We start from the raw sequence: 22,969 nt of genomic DNA on the forward strand, positions 1-22,969 counted from the left end.
TAGATGTAGCCCACATGTAGCCCAATGACAGAAGTGTGCAAAACACTTGTTATTTTTTGTGTTTTTGCATTTTTATATAGTGCAGACTTGTCAGGTATTGGAGTGCTTTACATGAGCATTGGTTACATCACACAAGAACAAATTCATGTTGGTTGTAGACATGGGAAGACTAAGTGATTTGACCAGAATCACAGAATGTCGAGCTGAAGCAGAAACTCCAACCTGGTTCCCAAGTTGCAAAGTCTGCAGCTCTGGAAGTAACACCACATCCTCTCCCCTAAGTGCAACATTTAATCAAGTGGTCAACTGGATAAAAAAACAAAGATAACAAAAAATTTAAAAGTGCTTTGTCTCTATTTGAAAACTCAGAAAATATGTCCTCATTTAAGTTTTTTAGAGCACTAACCATAATTTTGATGCAAATAAGACCCTCTCATATATGTAATTTCTAAAGGAAATGCTCTAGGTATTACAGTTTTGATTATATCAAGATGACATCAGGCGTTCCACACTTTTGTAATAAATATAGAATGTTAGCAATCTAGTTGTTCATTAGGATACTGTTGAGAGGCAGAGGCCAGGGACACGGACTCTGAAAATTGAAGGCAGGTAGGAGGGTGCAGAGGCAACAATTTGACCACACAGGGTAGGCAGTTAGGGCAGTGGCAGCACAACAGACTATGGAGGGCAGGGGCAACAAACCACCAATACAGGACTGGCAAGAGAGGCTGAGGCAATATAATAGATCATTGTGGGCAGAAGGAAGAGGCAGTGGTAGTACAACCATACATGCCAACAGACCCGATTCAGCCAGGAAACGTCCAATGTTTTTAAGCTCAAATGGGTTTTATTTGATCTGTCTCCTGTCTACAATCTCCTCTTTTTCAATGTAACTCAAAGGGGAAAATCAATACCCCAGTTTTTTTTCAAAATCTCCCTCTTACCAAGTTCAAAATGTTCGCAAGTATGGTACATTGGATCATGGAAGGCAGGAGGAATTGGGGTAGGGACATGGACTCGGATAACAGAGGACAGGAGGGACATGGAGAGTTGCACCAAACTGACCCTACAGGGCAGGCATCAGGATTTGCAGCAGCACAATACACCACACAGGGCATGCGGGACGGGAGTGCAGCACAACAATCCATAGAAAGCAATAGGGAGGGGACAGGACCATGTACATGGACAACAGAGAACAGAGGGGAAAGAGGCAATGGTAGCTAGCTGACCATAATGGACAGACAGGAGAGAAAGCTGCAGCATAACAGACCATAAAGGGCAGGAGGGATGGATCAGGGGCATTACAATGGAACAGACAAGCCAGGAGGGAGGGAATAGGGGTCTGCACATGGAAACAGAGGGCTGGGGCCAAGGGGGCAGGGCAGGAGCAGCAAGATGACCATGGAGGTCAGGCAGGATGGGCACTAGAAGCAAGATACACCATGGAGAGCAACAGTGAGACTATGATGGAATACACACAGACCATGGAGAGAAGGTGGGAGGGGGTCAGGGGCAGCTAGCTGACCACACAGGGAAGGTGGGAGGGGCCGTGGCAGCGCAGAAGACCATGCATGGCAAGCGGGAGGGTTAGTGGCAGCACAATGGCTATGATGGGCAAGAAGGAGGGTGCAGGGGCATGCACAAAGGACCATGGAGGAAAGAAGGGAGGTTCAGGACCTGGGCACAGACGAGAGCGTTCAGGGGAAGGGGCCTCACAACAGACCATGCGGACAGGCAGGAGGAGTAGTTGCAGCACAACAGACCAGGGAGGGCAGAAGGGTGTGGCAGTAAAAAGGACAATGGAGGACAGGAGGAAGGGGATAGGGGCATGGAATGTGACAGGCTGGGTGAAGGTGGCAGGGACAGGTTACAGGCATCTGACAATGCTAGGCAGGTGGGAGGGGAGATGCAGCTCAACAGAACACTCAGAGTAGATAGGAGTGGCAGGTCCATGGAACATGGTGGGCAAAAAGGATGGAGCAGGGGCATGTACAAAGTAATCGGAGGGCAGGGGGAAGGAGAATAGGGGCAGCAAACTTAGCACAGAGGCTAAGCAGGAGGTCAATGATGGGGAATAGAATTGGGCAATGGAGGGCAGGAGGAGTGGACTGGTACATCATGCTAAATGGAGGGCAGTGGCAGCACATCAGACCATGCATGGCAGGAGGGAGGAGGCTAGTCCATGGATTCAGGCAACAGAGGTTAGGGAGGAGGTGGATGGGGCAGCAAGCTAACTGTTCAGAGAAGGCGGGTATTAGGAACTTTATTGTTTTTAAAATGTGCGAACTACTTAAAATATGAAAAAGTATCCAGCATAATCTCACTTTTATTCAGGAAGAAGAGGACGTTTGTGACTGTGACTCTGGACTCACTTGGCAGAAACACCCCCTGACCCTCCACCCCCATCGCAAAATGTAATGCCCGTGAAAAGGGTAGGTGAATGCAGTGTTATATAGAATATAGTCCTGAGAGCACGATTGAAAATGAAAACTAGATATAGTGTATGGTATAAACTATGCACCAAAAAGTGTGATATAAGGTGAACCGGGGCGTGAAATATAATATGCAAGACATTGTGCGCAATGATAGATTCATTGGAGAGCGCGAGATAGCACAGGCACTAGCACGTGCTATGCGATATGCACCTTGGAGTGTAATATGCACTGGGCAGTGTTGTGTAACCTAACTAGTCTCTAAAGTTGTAATATAAAATATGTGCTGGGGAGTGTAATGTTGCAAATGCACTGTGACAAAGATATGGATCCCAGATTGTAATATGTATGGCATAGCGCTGTGCGTTATAACATAGGCATCGAGGAAGGCACTTTAGATGGGGCAATATAACCTGTGCAAAGGCAAGTGTGGCATGACATATTCACGGGGTGGTGTTACAGTGCACATGGGCTAGAGAGTCATAGCATACGCACTAGCTGGTGGAATACAACACAGAGGTGTGTGGCACTCGGCGGGCACTGGTGGATGTAACACAGCATTGGGCTCAGCCAGGAGAACGCTGTGACTCTCAAGTGAGGTTTGTCTCCTTTCCAGAGAGTAAAATAAAAAGTATTACACATCCGGCGTTGGATGTGTGTTTTATTAACGGTGAGGGGGGTTTCTTGGTTGAATTTTTGTCGAAACCCCTTTGAATGGCTTGGTGTGCGTGTGTATTAAATGTGCTCGTCAATAGCTACCCATGTTTGTATAAATAAACGACAAGGGTGTCTACTTGGAGAGTACCCACCGGCGGGGGCACCGGGATTAGGCACAGTAGGGCGTCAGACATGTCAGAGCTTCACTAGCGGTGTAAATACATTCCATGTGGATTCATTGTATGCATAGTCGCCTTTTAATGAATATCACGCAAATCATCATGGTGATAGGTATGTACGGTTTGTCCAGCATGTCCTAGGTGTTTCTATAAATATATATAAAAAAAAATAATAAAAAATAAAGGCCGGCCCTGGGGGATGGGGTCCCTGGGGCCATACGTGGCCTGAGGAGGGGGGCAACGCAGCCCCCCTCTTAAAGAATAAAAAAAAAAAGCACATGTCCTAGGGGTTGGGGTCCCCGGGGCCGATTAAGGCCTCGGAAGGGGGGCCACACTGCCCCCTTCCCAAAAAAAAAATTTAAAAAAAAAATTAGGGGCAGGCCCTGGGGGATGGGGTCCCCAAGGCCAATAAATTAGAAAAAGGAGGCCACACAGCCTCCCCTCCTTAAGAAAATAAAATAAATAAAAGACCGGCATCGCGCCGGTGGCCACGCCCCCTCCTTGCAGGACTCTGCAAACGCACCCCCTGGCGAGTTTTAAGTTGGGGAATTAATTCCCCTTCAATACTGAGGGTCCCTGAGGGCCAACTAGCCCAACAGGTATCTCCAGTATGCGCCAGGGAGCTGCCTTGCAGACAGGTGTTCTGAGGCCACGCCCCTTTTTACACCTCTCTGCAACGCAGCTTTGTGGCGCTTACTGGAGGTACCTAGTGGGCTAGTTTGACCCTAGGGACCCTTAGGATTCAAGGGGACTTAATCTCTCAAATTAGAATGGCCACAGGGCGTGTTTACACAGTGGTGAAGGGAGGAGAAGGGGCCTGAGGTGATGTGTGCAAACACGCCCTGTGGCGCGTTATAAGTTGGGGAAATAATTCCCTTTCAATCCTGAGGGACCCTGGGGGCCAACTAGCCCACCAGGTGCTTCCAGTAAGTGCGTTGCAGAGTGGTGGTCTAGGCCATGTCCCTTTTTACATCTCTCTGCAACGCAGCTCTGTGGCGCCTACTGGAGGTACCTAGTGGGCTAGTTGGACCCTAGGGACCCTCAGGATTCAAGGGGACTTAATCTCCCAACTTAAAATGGCCACAGGGCGTGTTTACACAGTGGGGAAGGGAGGGGAGAGGTAGTTTTAATCCCCCTGCCCTATTATATACTAGGGGCTTACAGAGGAGATCATGCTAATCACAGGGGGACCCCAACGCATAGTGTTCCCTAGTGTAAGTAGGTGTTTTCACTATATTCTAAGTGTCATTTAACATAGCACTGGCTCTAGGACTGGTTAGTCAGACTCAGTTACCACCAGTATCCGTCTGAAAAAGTTGAGGGTACAGGATGATTTTGCAACAAGGCTTCTTTCTGCTCTTCTGTTTGTTCTTTCTGCACGTTATATTTCTTCCTGCACTTTTCTTCGTCTTTGAGGACTTCTGTTGCTTCTTTCTGCATTTCTTTTTTTTCCTTCTGTGCGTTTTTTCTTATTTCTTCACATGTCCTATCATTGTAGGCATAGTTAGAAATGAGCATTTAAAAAACCTTTGAAATTCACTGAAAAAACCATAGGTTTCAGGCACGTTATGGTTAGGAAATAGCATTTAAAAAACCTTAGAAATTCACTGAAAAAACCAATGGTTTCAGGGGCGTTATAGTTAGCTGGACTTTTCACTCGTACAAAACCATTGAAATTCCCCCGTTATAGTTAGTTCAGCTAACTATAACTCGCGCACCCGCAATGCACTGCTGATGACGTCACATATTACATCACTCATGACATGGTCAGTGACATCACTCATGACATCACTGATGACATCTCAAATGACATCACTGATGACATTGTCCTTGTGATAGAGTGGCAGACCTCCTCTCACCCTAATACAACCTTTGATACACACATTCAAAAATAGAAACTAACATTTTCAAAAACAATGGACATACCAATACCAGTTATAACCTATTCAGTAATTCTAATATCCACATACACATCCACTCATTCACCAACAGTCCTATACAGTCACTCATACATGTACTCATAAACCTATACATCCTGTTACACAACGCCACTCATCCATAGAGTTACTCACACACTGTCACTCATGCTAATAAAGAATTTATAATTAGCAAGATTAGACGCACAAATCAGTATTCGCGTCTAAAATGCACACACACCTCAACTGGACAGTTAACTGTTTCCTACCTTCGCTGAATATCCTATAGCGATCCGGTCCTAGAACTCCTGTCACCTCGATTTCGGCTTCAAGGTAGGAAAGGTTTCCAGCGTCCAGGGGCTTTGCGTGGTGTGCTCCACACTGGAGTCTTTGATTCTAGTTCTGGTGCAACCAAAACCAACTGCTTCCTGCCACGACGCCCAAAGTAGAGGAGGGGTTACCGCTGGTACCGCTGAAGCAAGTCGGTACTATTAAATCGCAGACTTCGTCTGAAAACATCCACATGGAACCGGACAGACAAACGCGGACCCAAAAGTTCTTCGTGCAGAAAATATTTTATTTGTTGCCCTGCATCGCCGCCATGACGCCTTTCCGCCCCACCCGGGCCTTGATCACATGAGGAGTTGCGTATTTTTTAACCAGTATTTAAAGTGCCAGTGCAAATTAGAAACAGTTGTTCAAACAGTAGACATCGAAGACATACTGCATAATGCCTGAACGTAATACAAAGTATTCACCAGTGCATATATTACAATACACTTGATTGTATAAATATAATAAATACATTAATGAATATGCGCCTGAATGCAAAGAGTTGGACTTATATTACCAGTGTAAGATATGGACCATAATTCAATGGCATTTCAAATCTAAAAAAAACATTCAATCCAAGAATGTAAAAAAGCTAAAAATGCCAAAATAAATAACATGTATGTTATAAATGAAGGATCATTTGATCCATGATATCTAAAACTTGCTACTGTATAATAATAATTCATTAATACAGCTTAATATAAATGCAGTTTATAAACGGCTATCTGGTGGTAAAATAGTAATATCTTTACATGTAAACGTTCATCAAAGTCATATAATATACATTTGAATGCTGTTCATTTGACATCTGGGAAAGCCTTTCTGTTAGAGAGCATTGCATAAATAAAATCCCATGCCTTATTCTTTGATGTGTTTCATTTTATTAAGTGAAATCCCTTCCATGTGGTGGTGTGCTGTTATTATTGCTTCGTCGTGTTTGAGCCTCCGTGTGGGAGGGCGGTATTTTCTATTATCTGGGAGTGCAAAACAATACACCTCCGCCCCCTCCACTTTACAGCACGACACCCAGAGGAATCCTCTTTTTGTTTTGCTCCCTCCTTGGTATTGAGGTTATGTCTGACTCTTCTTATGGACACAGACTTTGCCAACTACTCACCAGTTGGACACTGGTCTATATGTCCCTTGCAATCTCAAACCCATCATTCTTATTGACATGGACTGATAAGTGATATTACCTCCATATGAACAACCACTTTCTGTTCCCTCGCAATACTACATTTCAGAGGCTGTGCATGTTTATGATAGTATCCATTTTTCAGGTGTTCCTTTTTCCTGATTTTATTGTTTGATGTGTCACTAAAACCTCAATAAAATAGAAAAAAAACCCATTGCAAAAGGTTGATAGGTACGGTAGGCGAACTTAGAGTGCATACTAATGGTATATTCCGTTCAAACAGAAATGGTATCTCATTCCAACTGGCCACAGATGTCTGCAAGCAGAATTTAAAAAAGCAAGAGCTCAGTGTTTGTGTTATTTCCTCTGACACGAGACACAGAAGATCGGAGAGGAATGACCCCAATCGAGCTGCCAGGAGTTTTTTGTTGCTTTATAACAGGACAGCTCAATATGGCGGTCATCCTACAATCAGGACTCACACACGAGTCTTAAAAAAACAATAAAAAAAGTTCTATGGAGCGGGGACAAAAAGGATTTCTTTATGTATACATGATATAAATAAATAAGAATGTCACAACTTAGTGTAGTTTTTAGTTGTAAAACAGTCCATCATGCATTGGAATGCAAGCACTTCATAGGAGATGGCATGTTACACCAAAAGCCAACAGCATGTGGTGAGGAAGTACTACTACTACTATTTGGACAGAGCACAAGCCTACTCCCAGTATATATTAAACATTTGGTAACAAGAGGTGTTGCACACAGTAGCACTGTCAAGCAAGATGAACTTGTAAGGATGCACGTCAAAGAAATTCTGATCAATATGCTCCATGTTTTTTGCATAACTTTTTCAGTTGACTTGTAAACAACATGCATAAAGCAGAGAGGCACATTTGTTGTGTGGTCTTCACCTCTGTGATGAGTCTCCCTCGTGTCTTGTTCCTTTCTCTGTATTGTGCTCTTTTTTGAATCTGCTGCAGCACCCTCTCCCTGGTCGTCCTGTATTCCAGGGCAAATTCGCTGATCACTTTGCAGAACTTAGTCACTTTCATCTCTCGCACAGCATTAGGTGTATACCCCATAAAGAGTAAAAAAGAGTGAACTCTAGAGAAAAAGCCAAGAAATATGTAAAAAGGAAAATACATACTGAAAAATTAAATAAACTTTCCATTTAAATCATTAACTTTATTAATAAAAAAGGTATACCCTGGGTTATGTTATTTCTTTAAATGAACATCAAATATCACCAACATGGTTTCATGTACAGAAAACATTTCTGAAACTAGCCACTAAGGTCTCCTTTAAAGGCTGGATGGTAACGAGGTATCTAACAAAAACTGACCAATGCCTCATCCGCCTAGTTCTTTGTTCCTTGCTTAATTTAGAGATGGGGAACAGCTTTAGTCTAACTATAGTTGACAGCACTGTCGGAAACACTCTTGCAAGTGCTTCTTGGCCAGACAACATGCTGTCTGCAACGTATTTTATTCCAAGAATGGGTAGGAAAAACATGATAAATGCCCCCAAACACAAAATACTTCTCATGGGACCAGCTACCGACTTGTAGGAGAAACTTAAAATTACTGGAGTGGAACAAATAGCCAAATCTTGATTTCGAGAAAGCCACGAAATCAGTAAAACTACAACTTTCAATAAGATCTCTCCAGTCAACCTCCACGACCGGAGTTACCTACACTTTTTGCTGAACTATCTAAATAAAGGCTTGGGTCTTTAAAGTCCACTTTAAAGACTACTTTTATTTCTCAGTCCTACCTCTATTAAGTATTTCGCTCTTTCTCATATGCACCATACTATTTTAATTGTTAAGAGTTCTACTGCCATGTGGCTAGGTCTGTGATAAACTAGTACCTTTAATAAATATAGTCTTGTGGGACCACAAGAAGCAACCAAATATAAGTAGAACCGAGGAAGAATGTAAATGTGGCAGAAAATGTAATAGGGATCTAAATCCAGATATTGCTATATCCCAAGACATTTATTTATTTTAATAAATGTGGCTCTTGATCATTCAAACTATGCTCCTATTCTGCAGTTTGGTCTTTAAATTACATGACTGGCTTTGGTTATTAAAGAACTTTTTTATTTTATTTATTTGTTCGATCAATAGCATGATCATACACACATAGCATAAAAACACAACACATATTAAAAAACATCATAGTGCATGCATTCAACACTAATATATACAAGTAGTAAAGTATAAGTTACTTACCTTTGGTATTGATGTATCTGGTAGAGACGATTTTAGCCGCAGATTCCTTAACGTAGAATTATCCCCAGGCGTGAGACTGGACTCGGAAAGCTTTCTTGCCCAGCATCTTTGCGCACCGGGGGCAGTACCACGCGACTCCGCCCCGACGTCCTCCGCGGGCGTGATGTTAGCGAGGTCACATAAGCCCCACCCTGGCGCGCTGGCGTCAGTTTGCTTCGGAGAACTTTTCCACGTCATAACGCGGAGCCATCACAACAAAACTGAGGCGAGCATGGGAACAGTGTGCGAAAAAAACCAGAGAAACAAAATAGAGAGAAACAAAAGGTAAGAAACATCACCAAGGCACCAGAAGGCGACAACAGCAAGCCAGATCAGGAAAAGAGCAGAGCACCAGTCTGAGGAACAACCGTGCAAGCCAAGGCAAAAACAGCAGGTGGCAGTAAAGCAACAGAAGGCCAAAGCAGCGAAGCCATCGCAAGAAAGGCGCAAGCACCACTCCTTGGAACCACCTCACAACCCAAGGCGAGAGCCATCCTGGAGGTACAGGCATGTGAAAGCGCTGTGATAGAAAGAGAGCCTGCAACCACAACTACAAAGGGAAGGGCCACAAGCCTGGAACAGAGGAGCAACAGCAACCCATCACCAGACTACACCGCCAAGGATGGCCCCACCTCCTGAAAGGAGTAGGACGACAAAGGGCAGGTAAGCGATCCGCAGACCACACTGCCAAGGAGGGCCATAACCCCCGAAAGGAGTAGAAGGACAAAGGACAGGCAAAAGAACCCCCAACGAAGAAGACCGGTGGGGATCAGAAACTCGAACAACAGAGGGAAAGAGCAAAAGTAGGCCCTCACGCTGGAAAGAAACCAGCTGGAGGGATGCCTGACCTGAAGAAAATGAAGAGTACACCCACAGAAGACAAGCCACCCAGAGGGAGGAGACTGCAGAAACCCTAGCAGAGGGTCCTCGCAGAATGGGGAGGAAGGGCGGTTCGTGAAGGAATCTGCGGCTAGAATCATCTCTACCAGATACATCGTTACCGAAGGTAAGTAACTTGCACATCTGATAGAGACTACTAGCCGCAGATTCCTTAACATCGAATAGATACCCTAGCCATACCCAGAAGGGAAGAGGGCCTGCAAGAGAGCCTCTCCACCAGGAGAGAGAGAGGGCCCCAGCAGGGGACATGTCACAAGGACAAGAAGGGAAAGGCCAGGATATCCTTAAGCCCAACCAAGGGAGAACTTCCCCAAACCCCCGCAGGGGCAGACAGCGCCTGAGAGCCCCAAGGATCCCAAGGACCACCTCAACCCCTAGGGAGAGGAGGAAGAACCGGAGGCAGGGCCCACCATAAGAAACACATACACAGCGACAGTAAAGCTGAACACACCTCAGCTGCAAGCAGCGGACAGGGCAGGAACGGCTCCACCGCCAAAACGCAGACGGAAAAGAGAGGCACAGTCGCGCAAGCCCCAGCGGAACCAAAGGCAGGGGCACAAGGGAATACAGCAAAGGCCACAACGGTGGGTAGAATAAATAGGCCTGCCCAGGCATGCGCAGCTAGCAGCAGGCAACACCACAAAACAGTGCACCCAGGACAAGCCAAACGCCAGCCGAAGGCAGAGGCCAGGAAGGGCCAGGACACACCCCAAGGGAGAGGGCCGGCCCAGAAACACCCACACACACCCACGAAAGAAGTAGAACCAGGCAGAGAGAAAGAGAGACGGAAGACGGACTAAGCCGCCTACCAGAACACAGAAGCCAAGGAAAGCCAGTCCCCCCCCAGAACAGCAGACAGAGGACTAAGCCGAAACACCGGACATAAGTGCGGAACCGCTACAACACGATGCCGCAGACAGCAGGCCAGACTGGCCTAGTGACGTAGCGAACCAGGAGAAGGAGGGACCTGGGCGCAACGTACGCTGCTTCAAACAATCGGCAAGAAGATCGCACCTGCGACGTACCGTGACGCCACGGAGAGCAAGGAGCCCAAAAGGGCTACCACACCTCCCCAGCACATGATAGAGCTATGTAATAGCTACGATTACCCCACATAGGGTATGTTATGTCCCAAGAACATGGGAACACCTCTTAGAAAAAAGTTTCTGCAGCAGAGGACAAACAGAAAGACCTGCGGAGAAAACCGCAGACGGCTTGCCAATCAGCCAATAGAGAATACACAGAAGGCATAATCTCAGGGCCTTCACGGGCCTACCAACAGCCAAAACCACAAGTCAAGAAAGGGCCGGACCAGCAGCCAACAGCACCAAAGTCCCAACAAAAGGACCCTAAGGCACATTAACCACACAGAACACACAACCGGGGCTACTTGTTACAAAGCCCCAGGAAAACAACGGAAAAACACCTCCCAAAACACAGACCGACATACAGGTCACTGAGGGGGGAGGAGGAGGAGGTCGAAGCCCCGCAAGAAACCTCTGAATGGCAGAATCCGCAAGGGCGTGGAACAAAAGAGCGCCATCAAAGGGAAGGTCAACCAGCCGTTCTCCAACGTTCTCAGGGAATACACTGTCCAGCAGCCAGGCATGGCGGCAAAAGGCCACCGAAGAAGCCATGGTACGACCAAGTACCTCCAAAATGTTGAGAGCCGAGCAAAGAATAAACGCCGCCAGCTCCCGGCCATCCAACACATGGTGCCGCAGATCAACACAGGCACCCTCCTGAGAAGCGGAAGACATAAGGGACTCCGCCGAATCCCATAAGCAAGAAGTGGCTCTAGCAAATACACAAAGAGTGTTAAGGGCCCGCAAAGCCGCACTGGAGGATGCGAAGATATTGCGCCCCCAGGAATCTAACCAGTGGGCCTCCCGTGATGGAGGTGACAACACCGATGGCAGGGAGGGAAAGGCAGTCTGTAAAAGAGGGCCCCTGGTAGAGGGGTGGAGGGAAAGACCAACAGGATCATGCGGGGCAGGACGGTGGTGGTGCAGAAGTGGCTGGGGCACCGGGTCCCCCGTGGCTGGACGCCCCCAAGCCCCCAAAAGAGAAGTGTGGAGCAAAGCCTCGAAGGGAAGAAGCAGCTCCGACCACCAGAACCCTGATGGAGGACCTCCAGCAGGTGATCCGTGGGGAAATGGGCAGCTGGATCGCCCATGCGCAAGATTCCTGCAGCCGTGGAAACAGCCCGAGCGAAGGCAGCAGCCGCCTCCGTAGGGCCCCGCGGCGGGGAAATTAGTTCCTCAGTGGGTGACGGCTGCAAGCTAAGGCGGCCGTCCCCCAGCCGATCCGGAGGAAGGAAAGGCCAAGCGCGGAAAGGGGGAAGGTGGACCGATGAATGGAGAACCTGAGGCGCCTCCGGCGAAGACTGCGGGTGCGGTGACGGCGAAGAGCCAGGGGAAAAGGCCACGACGCAGTGACCCGTCTCTGGAGAAGATTAAACCAACAAGCGCCGAACCTCTGGAGAAGAGGGGGCGTCCGAAGATGAATCAACGACCCAAAGTCGGCCCGGCGCCGTAGAGTCCACCACCGGTGTCAGGTCAACATCGACCGGCGCCGAAGGGGATGCCGGAACGACCTCCGCCACAACACGCGGCGCAGGAGACCGAGGCAACCAAGGAACGGCGCCGAAAAGGCGTCAACTTGACCTCCGATGAGGCAGCCGCCTGCGTGGCGGGACGAGGGGGGCCCGGGGACACTCCCTGACCCCTAGCCAGCCCCTGCAGAGCTGCCAGGGCCAGCAGCCGCCGTCACCTGAGCGGTGTCACCTCAGCCTCGGACACGCCCCAAGCCCTGGCAACCTCCTGTGACACCACAGGGACCCCCGCAGAGGTTTGCGGCGAGGCAGAGGTGCCGTGGTCCGAAGGAGGGAACCCCAAAGGGCCGCACTCCGACGGCACCACAACTTCAGGACCTGGAGTCGAACCTGTCGGCACCGGCGACGCCGCAGGAGTCCCCGCACGCGGCAAGGGATCAGCAGACGTCCCAGGAAGAGAAGAAGAAGAGGGAAGAGCCAAAGAGGCCTGCAAGGCCACCGCATAGGCCTTCATCTGGGCTCTGGTCGCCCCGTGCCGGGGAACGGCAGATAGGGTGGCGATGCGCGGACCCGCACCACCCGTGGAGAACCCGCGCCCCCAACAGGCCAGGGACCGGGCCTCGGGGACAAACTGCGACACTTACCAACAGGTGAGCGATGCCCTTGCAGCCTGGGAGAGGGACGATGTCAGCGACAAAAGCAGCGGGTCTTGAAGCCTTCCGCGGGGGATGGGCGCGACGACGACGCCGACCTGGACATGCGTGCCGAAAGGAGTTTCATCTGGCGCTCCCGCCGGGACTTCGACTTCATTTGCTGACACGCCTCGTAGTCCGTTGAGTCGTGGTGCTCCCCCAAACACCGCATGCTGATGGGGTGAGGATCCGTCGCAGACATCTGGCGTCACACCCGCGGAGGACGTCGGGGCGGAGTCGCGCGGTACCGCCCCCCGGCGCGCAGAGATGCTGGGCAAGAAAGCTTTCCGGGTCAAGTCTCACGCCTGGGGATAATTTTACGTTAAGGAGTCTCTATCAGATATAATTAACAGCATAACATAACATCAGGCACAGTATCTAAAATACAGCTAGATGTGTCACTTTTTCAAAGATTATGAGATCAAATAAAAATGGATTCAAAAATATGTGGAGTCAATTAGATATTGATAAGAGTTAAAAAGTATTTAGCTTACGACACTTAACTTGGTTCAGGGCCTTCACTAGAGTTTTCCCCTACTTCAGTGAAACGGGATCGTGTAACAACCTTCGTCCTCAACCACCAAGCATATAAAAGATATCTGGTTAAAGTAAAAACAAGCCATTTGGTAGTGTCGGAGCTAAATACACGCAAAGCTTCTGAGGGGCGGGAAAATGACAACACCTGGCATGCAGGAGCAATCCATTTTTTCCTCAAAGAAGCAAATACAGGGCAGAAAAACAAATAATGATCAAGGGTTTCAACAGCAGAGTTGCAGGACGGACACTTAGGAGTGATAGATGAATTTGTCCATTTGCTACTAATTGCATTTAACAGAAGAGTGCCAAATCTGAACTGCATATAAAGTGCACGTGCCTGCGGTGGCTCTACATCATCCATATACGTTTCAAATCTAAAACAACTTTTAACATTTAAAAAATGTGTAGTTAGAGTGCCTAATGACCTGGGTTCAGTGCAACTAGTATTAATAAAATTCCAGTACGTAGAATTCAACTGGGGGATATTTTTTTTGTTATTGACAATGAATCGTCCCACAGAATACCCAACCCTAATTTAAAAAGCCATCCCTTAACTTTCCCAAACCAGGGCAAAAGACCTTTATTCTTTTGGAGAGATAGCAATTCTACTACAGCATATTTTACGGGTATTTGGGGATTACTAACCCAGAGTCTCACCCAGAATAAAAGCACCCTCAGGACAGCACAATGAGAGATCGATTTTACCCACGGTCGAGGCGTAATGGCAATAGGGGTGTATTCTTCTGAATATTTAGAAGAGCTCTTAATAATTGAATTTCAGCAACTTCTAATTGTTTTATATCCTCAAGACCCTATAGTTCTGCCCCGTATAGTGCTGCGCCCAGGACTTTTGCCCTATGTATTTCTAACATAGGGGAAATAGGACGAAACGCTGAGTTAGGCTCTTTTTACTAATGCACAATCCACATGTTGAAGCGTCAAGGTACTTTTAAAAATTTGGGGGGACCATGCCAGATTGTCACTAATTCTAACGCCTAGGTAATCAAAGGCATTGACCTGCTCTAAGGGTTGGCCTTCCAACAGTACTTTACCCTTGGCAGATTTATAGGGATTGAAAACCATATACTTGGTTTTCGTACAGTTGATTATCAAACCCCGGGATTTGCAAGCGTTAGAAAATTTAGTTAAAACATTCTGAATGCCCATTGGCGTTTTAGATATTAGTAACGTATCATCGGCGAACAGGAGTGATGGTATTTGCTCACCTACCAATTACGGTGGGTCGCCTCCACAGTCGTACAACTCATTTATTAGCTCATTCATGAATAAAGAACTTTTTTAAGAGCCTTATGGGGTTTAAGCATTATGAGAGCGTCTTCACTGCTTAGTCTCATAGTAATCTACGATTATGTCCAAGTGGCCTTTATTGCAACCGCCAACCCCCGCATACCCAGGTATCAGCAGATAATGTCTAATGTCATCAAGAGGTCATGCAAAGTACATTTAAAATAAAGGAAGTATATTACAAGAAAGACAGAATACTATCCTTCATGAATTGTGGATACTGTGCAAAGAATTTAAACCAAATAACAAAAGAAAACTTTTTTTTAAGACTAAGCAGTGAAGACGGTCTCATAATGCTTAAACCCCGTAATGCGGTATCATATTCAGGCTCTTAAAAATTGGTACATGAATTGTTGATACAATTGAGACTGGTATGGTGTAATATCAGTAATATTCAAAGTTTAATAATTTAGGCATGATATATGTGAGTATCTGTCAATCATGTTGTTTAACACTGGAAATGCTATGAATCATGATCAATGTAAATACCTGCTCACCCTGTGAAGGAAAAACAGGTTGGGCAGAGAGTCTGTTTTCTATGCCTAGCATTGAATGGAAATGCGTTGTCTGTCTTCTATGTCACTTAATGTCAAAACATTTTAAAATGCTGGTTTGTTTTCTGTGCAAATTGGCTCTGAAAAATGACCTTGAGGTCGAAACGTGTTGCTGTTGATTCAAATACAATAATTGCTAGACCACGTGAGTTTGTTGAGTACCGTGATACGAAGATTTCTTATATTGGGTTCCGACGCCCGATCCTCCCACAGGCCCCGACTGTCGGAAGTAGTCAGATATGGTGAGGGAGAGAGAGCGAGAGAGAGAGAGAGAGAGAGAGGGAGAGGGGGAGAGAGCGGGAGGGAGGGAGGGAGAGAGGAAGAGAGAGAGAGAGAGAGTGTGTGTGTGTGTGCGTGTGTATAGTATAAAAGCTATTAAATTATATATATGAATAAAAACGATTGACTACCAAATATAAGAAAAGTGAGTTTAAAACTCTCCTGTTATCTCAATACACTATTTATACTACAACACCTCCTTGCTATTTCTCCTTGGACTATTAGATTTAGGAATTAAAATTCAAGATTCCCCTACTAGCCTGGCACTCTATACTCTATACCTCCGCACTTCAGAAAATATATATATTTAGACAGCCTTTGCTGTGCAAACCCAATTCTGCAATTAATACATTGACTCATAGATTAAGCAGACCCACTAGGCTAATAAAATTCATTCTTTCTTCTAAAGTGTAAACTTGCTTGGCTAAGGATCTGTTAAAAATCAGGTTAGAGCTCTTTTATCGGTCTCTGTGTAAGGAGGAACATCGTCCACTGCCGCCCGTCCTGTGCCTGCAGTATGCAACCCTTCCAGTACCCCGAAGCCTATCGTGATGAGACAGCAATTGAAGACTACCATGGTTGTAAAATCGCAGATCCTTACAAGTGGCTTGAAGACCCAGATAGTGAACAAACAAAGGCCTTTGTGGAAGCCCAGAACAAACTTACAAAGCCATTTCTGGAGCAGTGCCCGGTTCAAGGATTGTTTAAAGAACGAATGACCGAACTGTATGACTACCCAAAGTATAGCTGCCACTTCAAGAAAGAAAAAAGGTACTTTCATTTCTACAATTCTGGGCTGCAAAACCAGCGAGTCTTATATGTTCAGGACAGCCTCAAGAGTGAACCCAGAGTGTTTTTGGATCCAAATAAGCTGTCTGAAGATGGCACGGTAGCCCTGAGAGGGTACGCCTTCAGCGACGATGGTGAATATTTCTCGTATGGCCTGAGCGCCAGCGGCTCGGACTGGGTGACCATCAAGTTCATGAAAGTTGACTGCCACGTGGACCTCCCAGACGTGCTGGAAAGGGTTAAGTTCAGCTGCATGTCTTGGACGCATGATGGCAAGGGCATGTTCTACAACTGCTACCCAAAAATTGAGGGGAAAAGTGACGGTACAGAGACTTCTTCCAACCTGCACCAGAAGCTTTATTACCACTTCATGGGGACTGACCAGTCAAAGGATATTTTATGTGCCGAATTTCCCGAGGAGCCCAAGTGGATGGGTGGGGTTGAGGTATCGGACGACGGCAGATACATCTTGTTGTCTATCCGGGAGGGATGCGACCCAGTGAATAGGTTGTGGTACTGCGATTTACAGCATGAAGCCAATGGAATCACTGGAATTCTCCAGTGGGTGAAGCTGATTGACAACTTTGATGCTGAATATGAGTACACTACCAACGAGGGCACAATGTTCACTTTTAAGACCAACTCTTCGGCGCCAAATTATCGATTGATCAACATCGATTTGAATGACCCAGAGGAATCTAAGTGGAGAGTTCTAGTTCCAGAGCATGAGAAGGATGTGCTAGAATGGGTCGCATGCGTCCGGACCAACTTCCTGGTTCTGTGCTACCTCCATGACGTGAAGAACGTGCTGCAGCTGCACGACCTTTCCACCGGAGCACACTTGAAGACTTTCCCTCTAGATGTGGGGAGCATTGTGGGGTACAGCGGTCATAAGAAGGACTTTGAAATATTTTATCAGTTCACATCATTTTTATCTCCAGGTATTATTTATCACTGTGATCTGACCAGCGAGGAATTTGAGGCAACTGTTTTCCGAGAGGTTACTGTGAAAGGATTTGAACCTTCCGATTACCAGACAGTGCAGGTGTTCTACAGCAGCAGGGATGGCACCAAAATCCCAATGTTCATCGTTCATAAGAAGGGAATTAAATTAGACGGTTCCCATCCTGCATTCCTTTATGGATATGGTGGCTTTAACATATCTATCACTCCAAGCTACAGTGTATCTAGACTCATTTTTAAGAGGCACTTAGGAGGTGTTCTTGCTGTGGCAAACATCCGTGGAGGGGATGAATATGGAGAGAACTGGCACAAAGACGGAAGCCTGGGCAAAAAACAGAATTGCTTTGATGATTTCCAGTGTGCTGCAGAATACCTCGCCAAAGAAGGGTACTCGTGCCCTAAGAAGATCACGATCAATGGAGGTTCCAACGGAGGCCTTCTCGTGGCTGCCTGCTGCAATCAGCGTCCGGACCTCTTCGGGTGTGCAGTCGCTCAAGTCGGTGTGATGGATATGTTGAAATTTCATAAATTTACCATAGGCCATGCGTGGACCACTGATTACGGTTGCTCGGATAACAAAGAGCATTTTGAGTGACTGTGCAAGTACTCTCCTCTTCATAACATCAAGGCACCGCACCAGGAAAGCACCCAGTACCCCGCCACGTTGCTCCTCACGGCGGATCACGACGACAGGGTGGTGCCGCTGCACTCCCTGAAGTTCATCGCGTCCTTCTCACACCACAGCCGAAAAAAACAAACTCTCGCATCCCCTTTGTTTCCAAATTCAGCCCCAGCAGCAACCAAATCAAAAAGATTATTTCAAAAAATTGGACTATTTTGAGAACCAACAAATCCTTCCAAGAGCCACCGCTCTTTTCATTCAAACGAGGCAACAATCTTTCTAACCATTTGGTGCGTGCTATCACCTGGCCCATCAAACCTGCTCACTCTAATGCCATCACCACCGCGTGGGGACTACCACCTGTACTAGGTCACTACAAATGCCAGTCATGCAGTGTGTGCGATCTTACCATCAATACAAAGGAATTCAAATTTGACAACCAAACACACTCCCTCAACACTTTTACCAATTGTCGGTCACAAAACGTGATATACGCCATTGAATGCCCTTGTCATCTCCTCTACATCGGTCAGACAACTCAAATGGTTAAACAAAGGATTATCCAACATAAAAGCAGGATAAACTGTAAGGTCATTACAGCTCCCTTGGTATCACATTATCTTGAAAAAAACCATGATGTACTTGACATGAAGTGGCAAGTTATTGACCAACCGCGGCTTCCTCCCCGAGGGGGTAATTTACAACAACTCTTGAACAAATGCGAATGCAAATGGATTACTCGTTGTAATTCAGTGAACCATGGTTTGAACACTATCGATGAGTGGAATAGCACCATTCATCTTCCACCATGATCTCCCAGTGGTCCTTCTCCTCTTCCCCTGCCCCCTTTCTGAATTAGTCATGCTTAACTTTTTTTGACCATACACCTTTACATTCTGAAATTTATGTCAAATAGATTTTCCAGAAATTGTATGATTTATACATGTTGTTGTTGTTCTTAATGGGTCTCCACTTATATGTAGCATTGACCAGACATCGCCAACAGAAGACGACTTTCCCTTCTGGTCTTGTCTCTCGCCCAATAAGTAATTATCTTCTTTTCCCCCTCCCCCCATTAATTTTGTATACCTTCAGTGGAGATTGTAATTTACAATCACCATGATCGTGCCATCGCATCTTAATTTACTTCGGCCTCTCCCGCCGTGGCTACGTGATTAGTTTTCACGCGTCCCCGTAACTTTTCTCTTTCCCTCTATTCACGTTCCCCAGGCGTCCTTGGTTACCACCTCTGATCCTATCATCTCCCCCTGACTCACTCCTCCTACTCCCGCATTGGTCACTGCCCCAGCGTCCGTAGTTACCGTCCCTCCCCCCTCACATTGGTCCAATCGGCGCTCGTCACCACGACGATTATTTTCCTTTATGTAGAAGAGAGCCCGGCTTCTCTACACAGGCTTCGGTAGAGCTCCGCACACGTCCGTGGCGGCTTGTTGTACCTTGTGGAATTTTGGACCACGACTCCCCTGACCTGCCTTCTGTAAGTTGACACCCCTCCCCCTTCCCCTTCCCCCTCATCCCTTGCTAAGTCTGCGGAATTACTCATCCGATCCTTTTCTCCTTTCGCAGGAAAACACTGAAGCGCCTCTCTGCGCTCCTCCGGTTCCGCTGCTCCGCTCCTGCGGTAAGTGGACAAATCGATAGCGCAGGCTATCCTCCCCTGTTCATTCACTCTCCCTATTCCCTGGCTTATTTCACCCTCTTATTCCCCAGAGACGCTTGAACTTACTCCGAGTCCCTCGATGTCTCTCCTGGACACACCGTGACCGTGAATCTACTTACCCGGAACCCCAGCTAACCAAGTTCCCCTTAACCTGGGCCACAGGTAGGCTTTAGTCGAGACCCACCTTCTCCTTCTCCTGTTTCCTATGTCCGTTTTCCCACCAGCGCTCTGATACTGACCTTTATTTTATACAGCACTCCCTGAAATTAACGACCCTGGTCCTGAGGATGATCCGGAATTATTAAGGATCGAAACGTCGTCGACCTGTTCCCATCAGCTCCAAATCCTTTTGGCGCTCTTTGATCTTTTGGGTTCCCCGAAAATTACTCCCTGAGAACTTTTAAATGAATAATTGGAACTATTGCTTGGAACCTTGAATTGTACATACTTTGTATTTACTGTGTTGCGCCCCTTGCTATGGTTTTATACACGTTGTCACTTGCGCCGTCACACTTATGTCACGAGCACATTGTACACTTTTTCCCTTAGGGTTGTTTTGGTAATTGGACCGTATAGTGCTGCTATAATTTGTTAATCTTCCCTTAATATATGACGCCTACGGGCGCATTAACCAAAAAACTCTTGTAGCCTCTTTTTTCTCTTTGTGTGTTTGTAATGTCTTGTACATACGACTATAAATAATTTAATAACTCCTACTGAGATACTGTTGCAATTACAACGCAGTACATGGTGGGGCGGAACCGCTCGCAGACCAACCCGCTCTTCATCTATGTCGACACCAAGGCCGGCCACGGGGCGGGCAAACCAACAGCCAAAGTCATCGAGGAAGTGTCGGATATGTTTGCCTTCATAGCACGGTGCCTGGACATAGACTGGATTGAATAAACAGCACTGCCATCAGCATCCAGACACAAGGGCTTTTATGAGGAAGTTTGGTACATTGGTCACATGCCCAAATTGATTTATTTTCTTTTTGGCCATACTTTTGTTTATCCTTGATTTTACTATTTAAGCAAGAAAAAAGGTATTGAAAGATCTGTTCATTTTGGCCATTAAAGCAAAGTAATTGGATTGAAATATGTATTAAGGTTCTCACATTTGTATTGCATTTTACTCCTTAGTGTACTGCTTTTACTTGTTTTGAGTCTGACATTTAGTTAAAGTGGTGCTTATGTGTCACTGGCTACTTTAACAGCTATATTTAGGGAGTTGTAAAAGTGTATTACTTTTATTACTAGGTTCCTAACTGAACAAGCCATTGCATAAAAAAAGTGGGATACAATTTCTTGGAAAATGTTACATGGTCGCTTATGTTGGAAATGACAAGGGAAAAGGGGCCTCGATAAACAGTATAAACCTACACAGAGACAACTATTCTTGTGTCATAGTCTAATCTCAGTACTTACTAAGTATAAATGAACTCAATAATGAGAATAAAAATGTGGGCACTAAAAAAAAAAAAATCAGGTTAGATTTGTGGTCTCTCTCTAATGCTTGGGAGATTTCAAATTTCCCAAATAGTCAAATAATACACAAAACAAATTAAAATATTGTAGTGGTTTCTTTCACTACATTTCATCAACATAAAGCATTTACCTTGAGTCTCACCCTTCAAGTGTTACCATGTGATTCAAGAGAGCTGCGCAGGAGTATATGTTATGTTATGTTACCACAATCTGTTAAGCGCACAGATACTCTGGGGTGTCTTGGCGCTGTCTACACTCGAGCAGAATGGAGCCTAGTCATTGAAGAGCTAAGTTTTCAGTTTTTTCGTGAGAGACATAAGGGTGGGGAGGGATCTCATATAGGAAAGCAGATTGTTCCACAGTTTAATAGTTACAACAGCAAAGCTTCTGCCTCCACAGCTGACTCTGGAAGAGGTTATAAGGTTTGTCCTTAGTGATTGAAGCTGTCTACACGGCGTATAGATCTGAAAAGAGTGTTTTAGAAACTGTGGGCCGGTATTGTGCAAAGCCTTATAAGCCATGCACCAGGCATGGTGCGTCCATTGGGGCGTTGCCCCCCGCCCACGCCCGCAGCTTCCTCTGCGTCTCTGAACTTAGTTTACTTAAGTTCAGAGACACCGAGGGAGAACTGACAATGCATGTCAGTCAGCATGACGTCGGACCAGGCAGGGACAGGCAGCACTGCAGCACAAGTGCGCATGAGTGGGGACGGTGAGCGATTTTTTCGCCTGTTCCTAGTCATGCGCACTTGTGTTTTCACTGACTTGCGCATGCCCATAAGGAGCCCCTCGGTTTCCTAATGGGCAGGCGGAGAGTAAGCTGTGCCCTCAGCCAATCCTGGCACTGCAGCAGCGCCAGGATTGGCTGAGGGGTTGCCACTCCAGTGCTGTTGAACTCAAGAGGCGCGATTGCCAACGCGGAGCAGAGGCGGTCAGGTACGTTTTTGTCTTAATTTTATTCTCCCTCGGTCCCCCCCCTCGCGACCCCCTCCTCGCTCTTTTGCGAATGTTTTTGCGTGCATTGGAGAACAAAATGCATACTGCGTGCGCGGCTCTGTATTCACAAACGTGGTCTTTTTAAACCATTCTGCTTTCAAATGATATAAGCAATGGGCATAGGTCAGCTACGTTACTCTCACTAGGCGCTATAGATAGTTCATGATGTTCAACCGATTCTTGTGTGAGATGTGCTCTCTCGTAAGTCACTGCTTGAGTCCGTTCCCCTACTTTCTTAAACATGCCTCCCCCACGGCGGAATTCGCCAAGGGGCAAGGCCGATGGTTAAGGCTCGGCCTTTGGGGACGGGTAAAACGGGCAGAGAAGGAAAAGAACTCTGTCTTTTCCTTCATGCCCAAAGAAGACAAGGACAGTGTCCAGTTCTCCCGCCGCTGGAAGCTGCCCCACCCTTTGTTCCCCCTCTTCCCTCTCTCTGTCTTGCTCCTCCTCATGTGTTAAAAACCGGTCCGAGACTTCAAGAAACAGGTATTACCTTCTCTTTCCTCCTTTCGTTTATTTGCTTCCTTGTGAAATGGATCCAAAAAAGAAAAGCACTTGCTGGAAACTTAGTCTTTTGCTGACATTTTTCAATTTCTAAGTGCAGCCTCAGGGTAGAGAGAAATAAAACATTCAAAATATGAAAAATAATTAACTAACTAAAGCAAGGTGGCCATATTGATTTAT

General features: G+C 46.5%; 1 protein-coding gene and 1 pseudogene across 4 annotated transcripts in view; one reads left to right on the top strand and one right to left on the bottom strand.

Annotated features, from left to right (window-relative positions):
• The window catches only part of LOC146775817 (FH1/FH2 domain-containing protein 1-like), a 2,636,482-nt gene that overhangs the window by 189,374 nt on the left and 2,424,139 nt on the right, over positions 1-22,969 (bottom strand). For all 3 annotated transcript variants that reach the window (XM_085639988.1, XM_085639986.1, XM_085639987.1), the window contains one exon: positions 7,567-7,759. In XM_085639988.1, coding sequence (XP_085496114.1) covers positions 7,567-7,759 — 193 coding nt within the window. The remainder of the gene's footprint in view (positions 1-7,566; positions 7,760-22,969) is intronic.
• LOC146775818 (prolyl endopeptidase-like) lies at positions 16,208-21,287 on the top strand (annotated as a pseudogene). Its single transcript, XR_014972016.1, has 2 exons — positions 16,208-18,232; positions 20,544-21,287. The product of XR_014972016.1 is annotated as a prolyl endopeptidase-like (transcript).

Source organism: Triturus cristatus, chromosome 12, assembly GCF_964204655.1.
Source record: "Triturus cristatus chromosome 12, aTriCri1.1, whole genome shotgun sequence".
Classification (NCBI taxonomy): domain Eukaryota; kingdom Metazoa; phylum Chordata; class Amphibia; order Caudata; family Salamandridae; genus Triturus; species Triturus cristatus.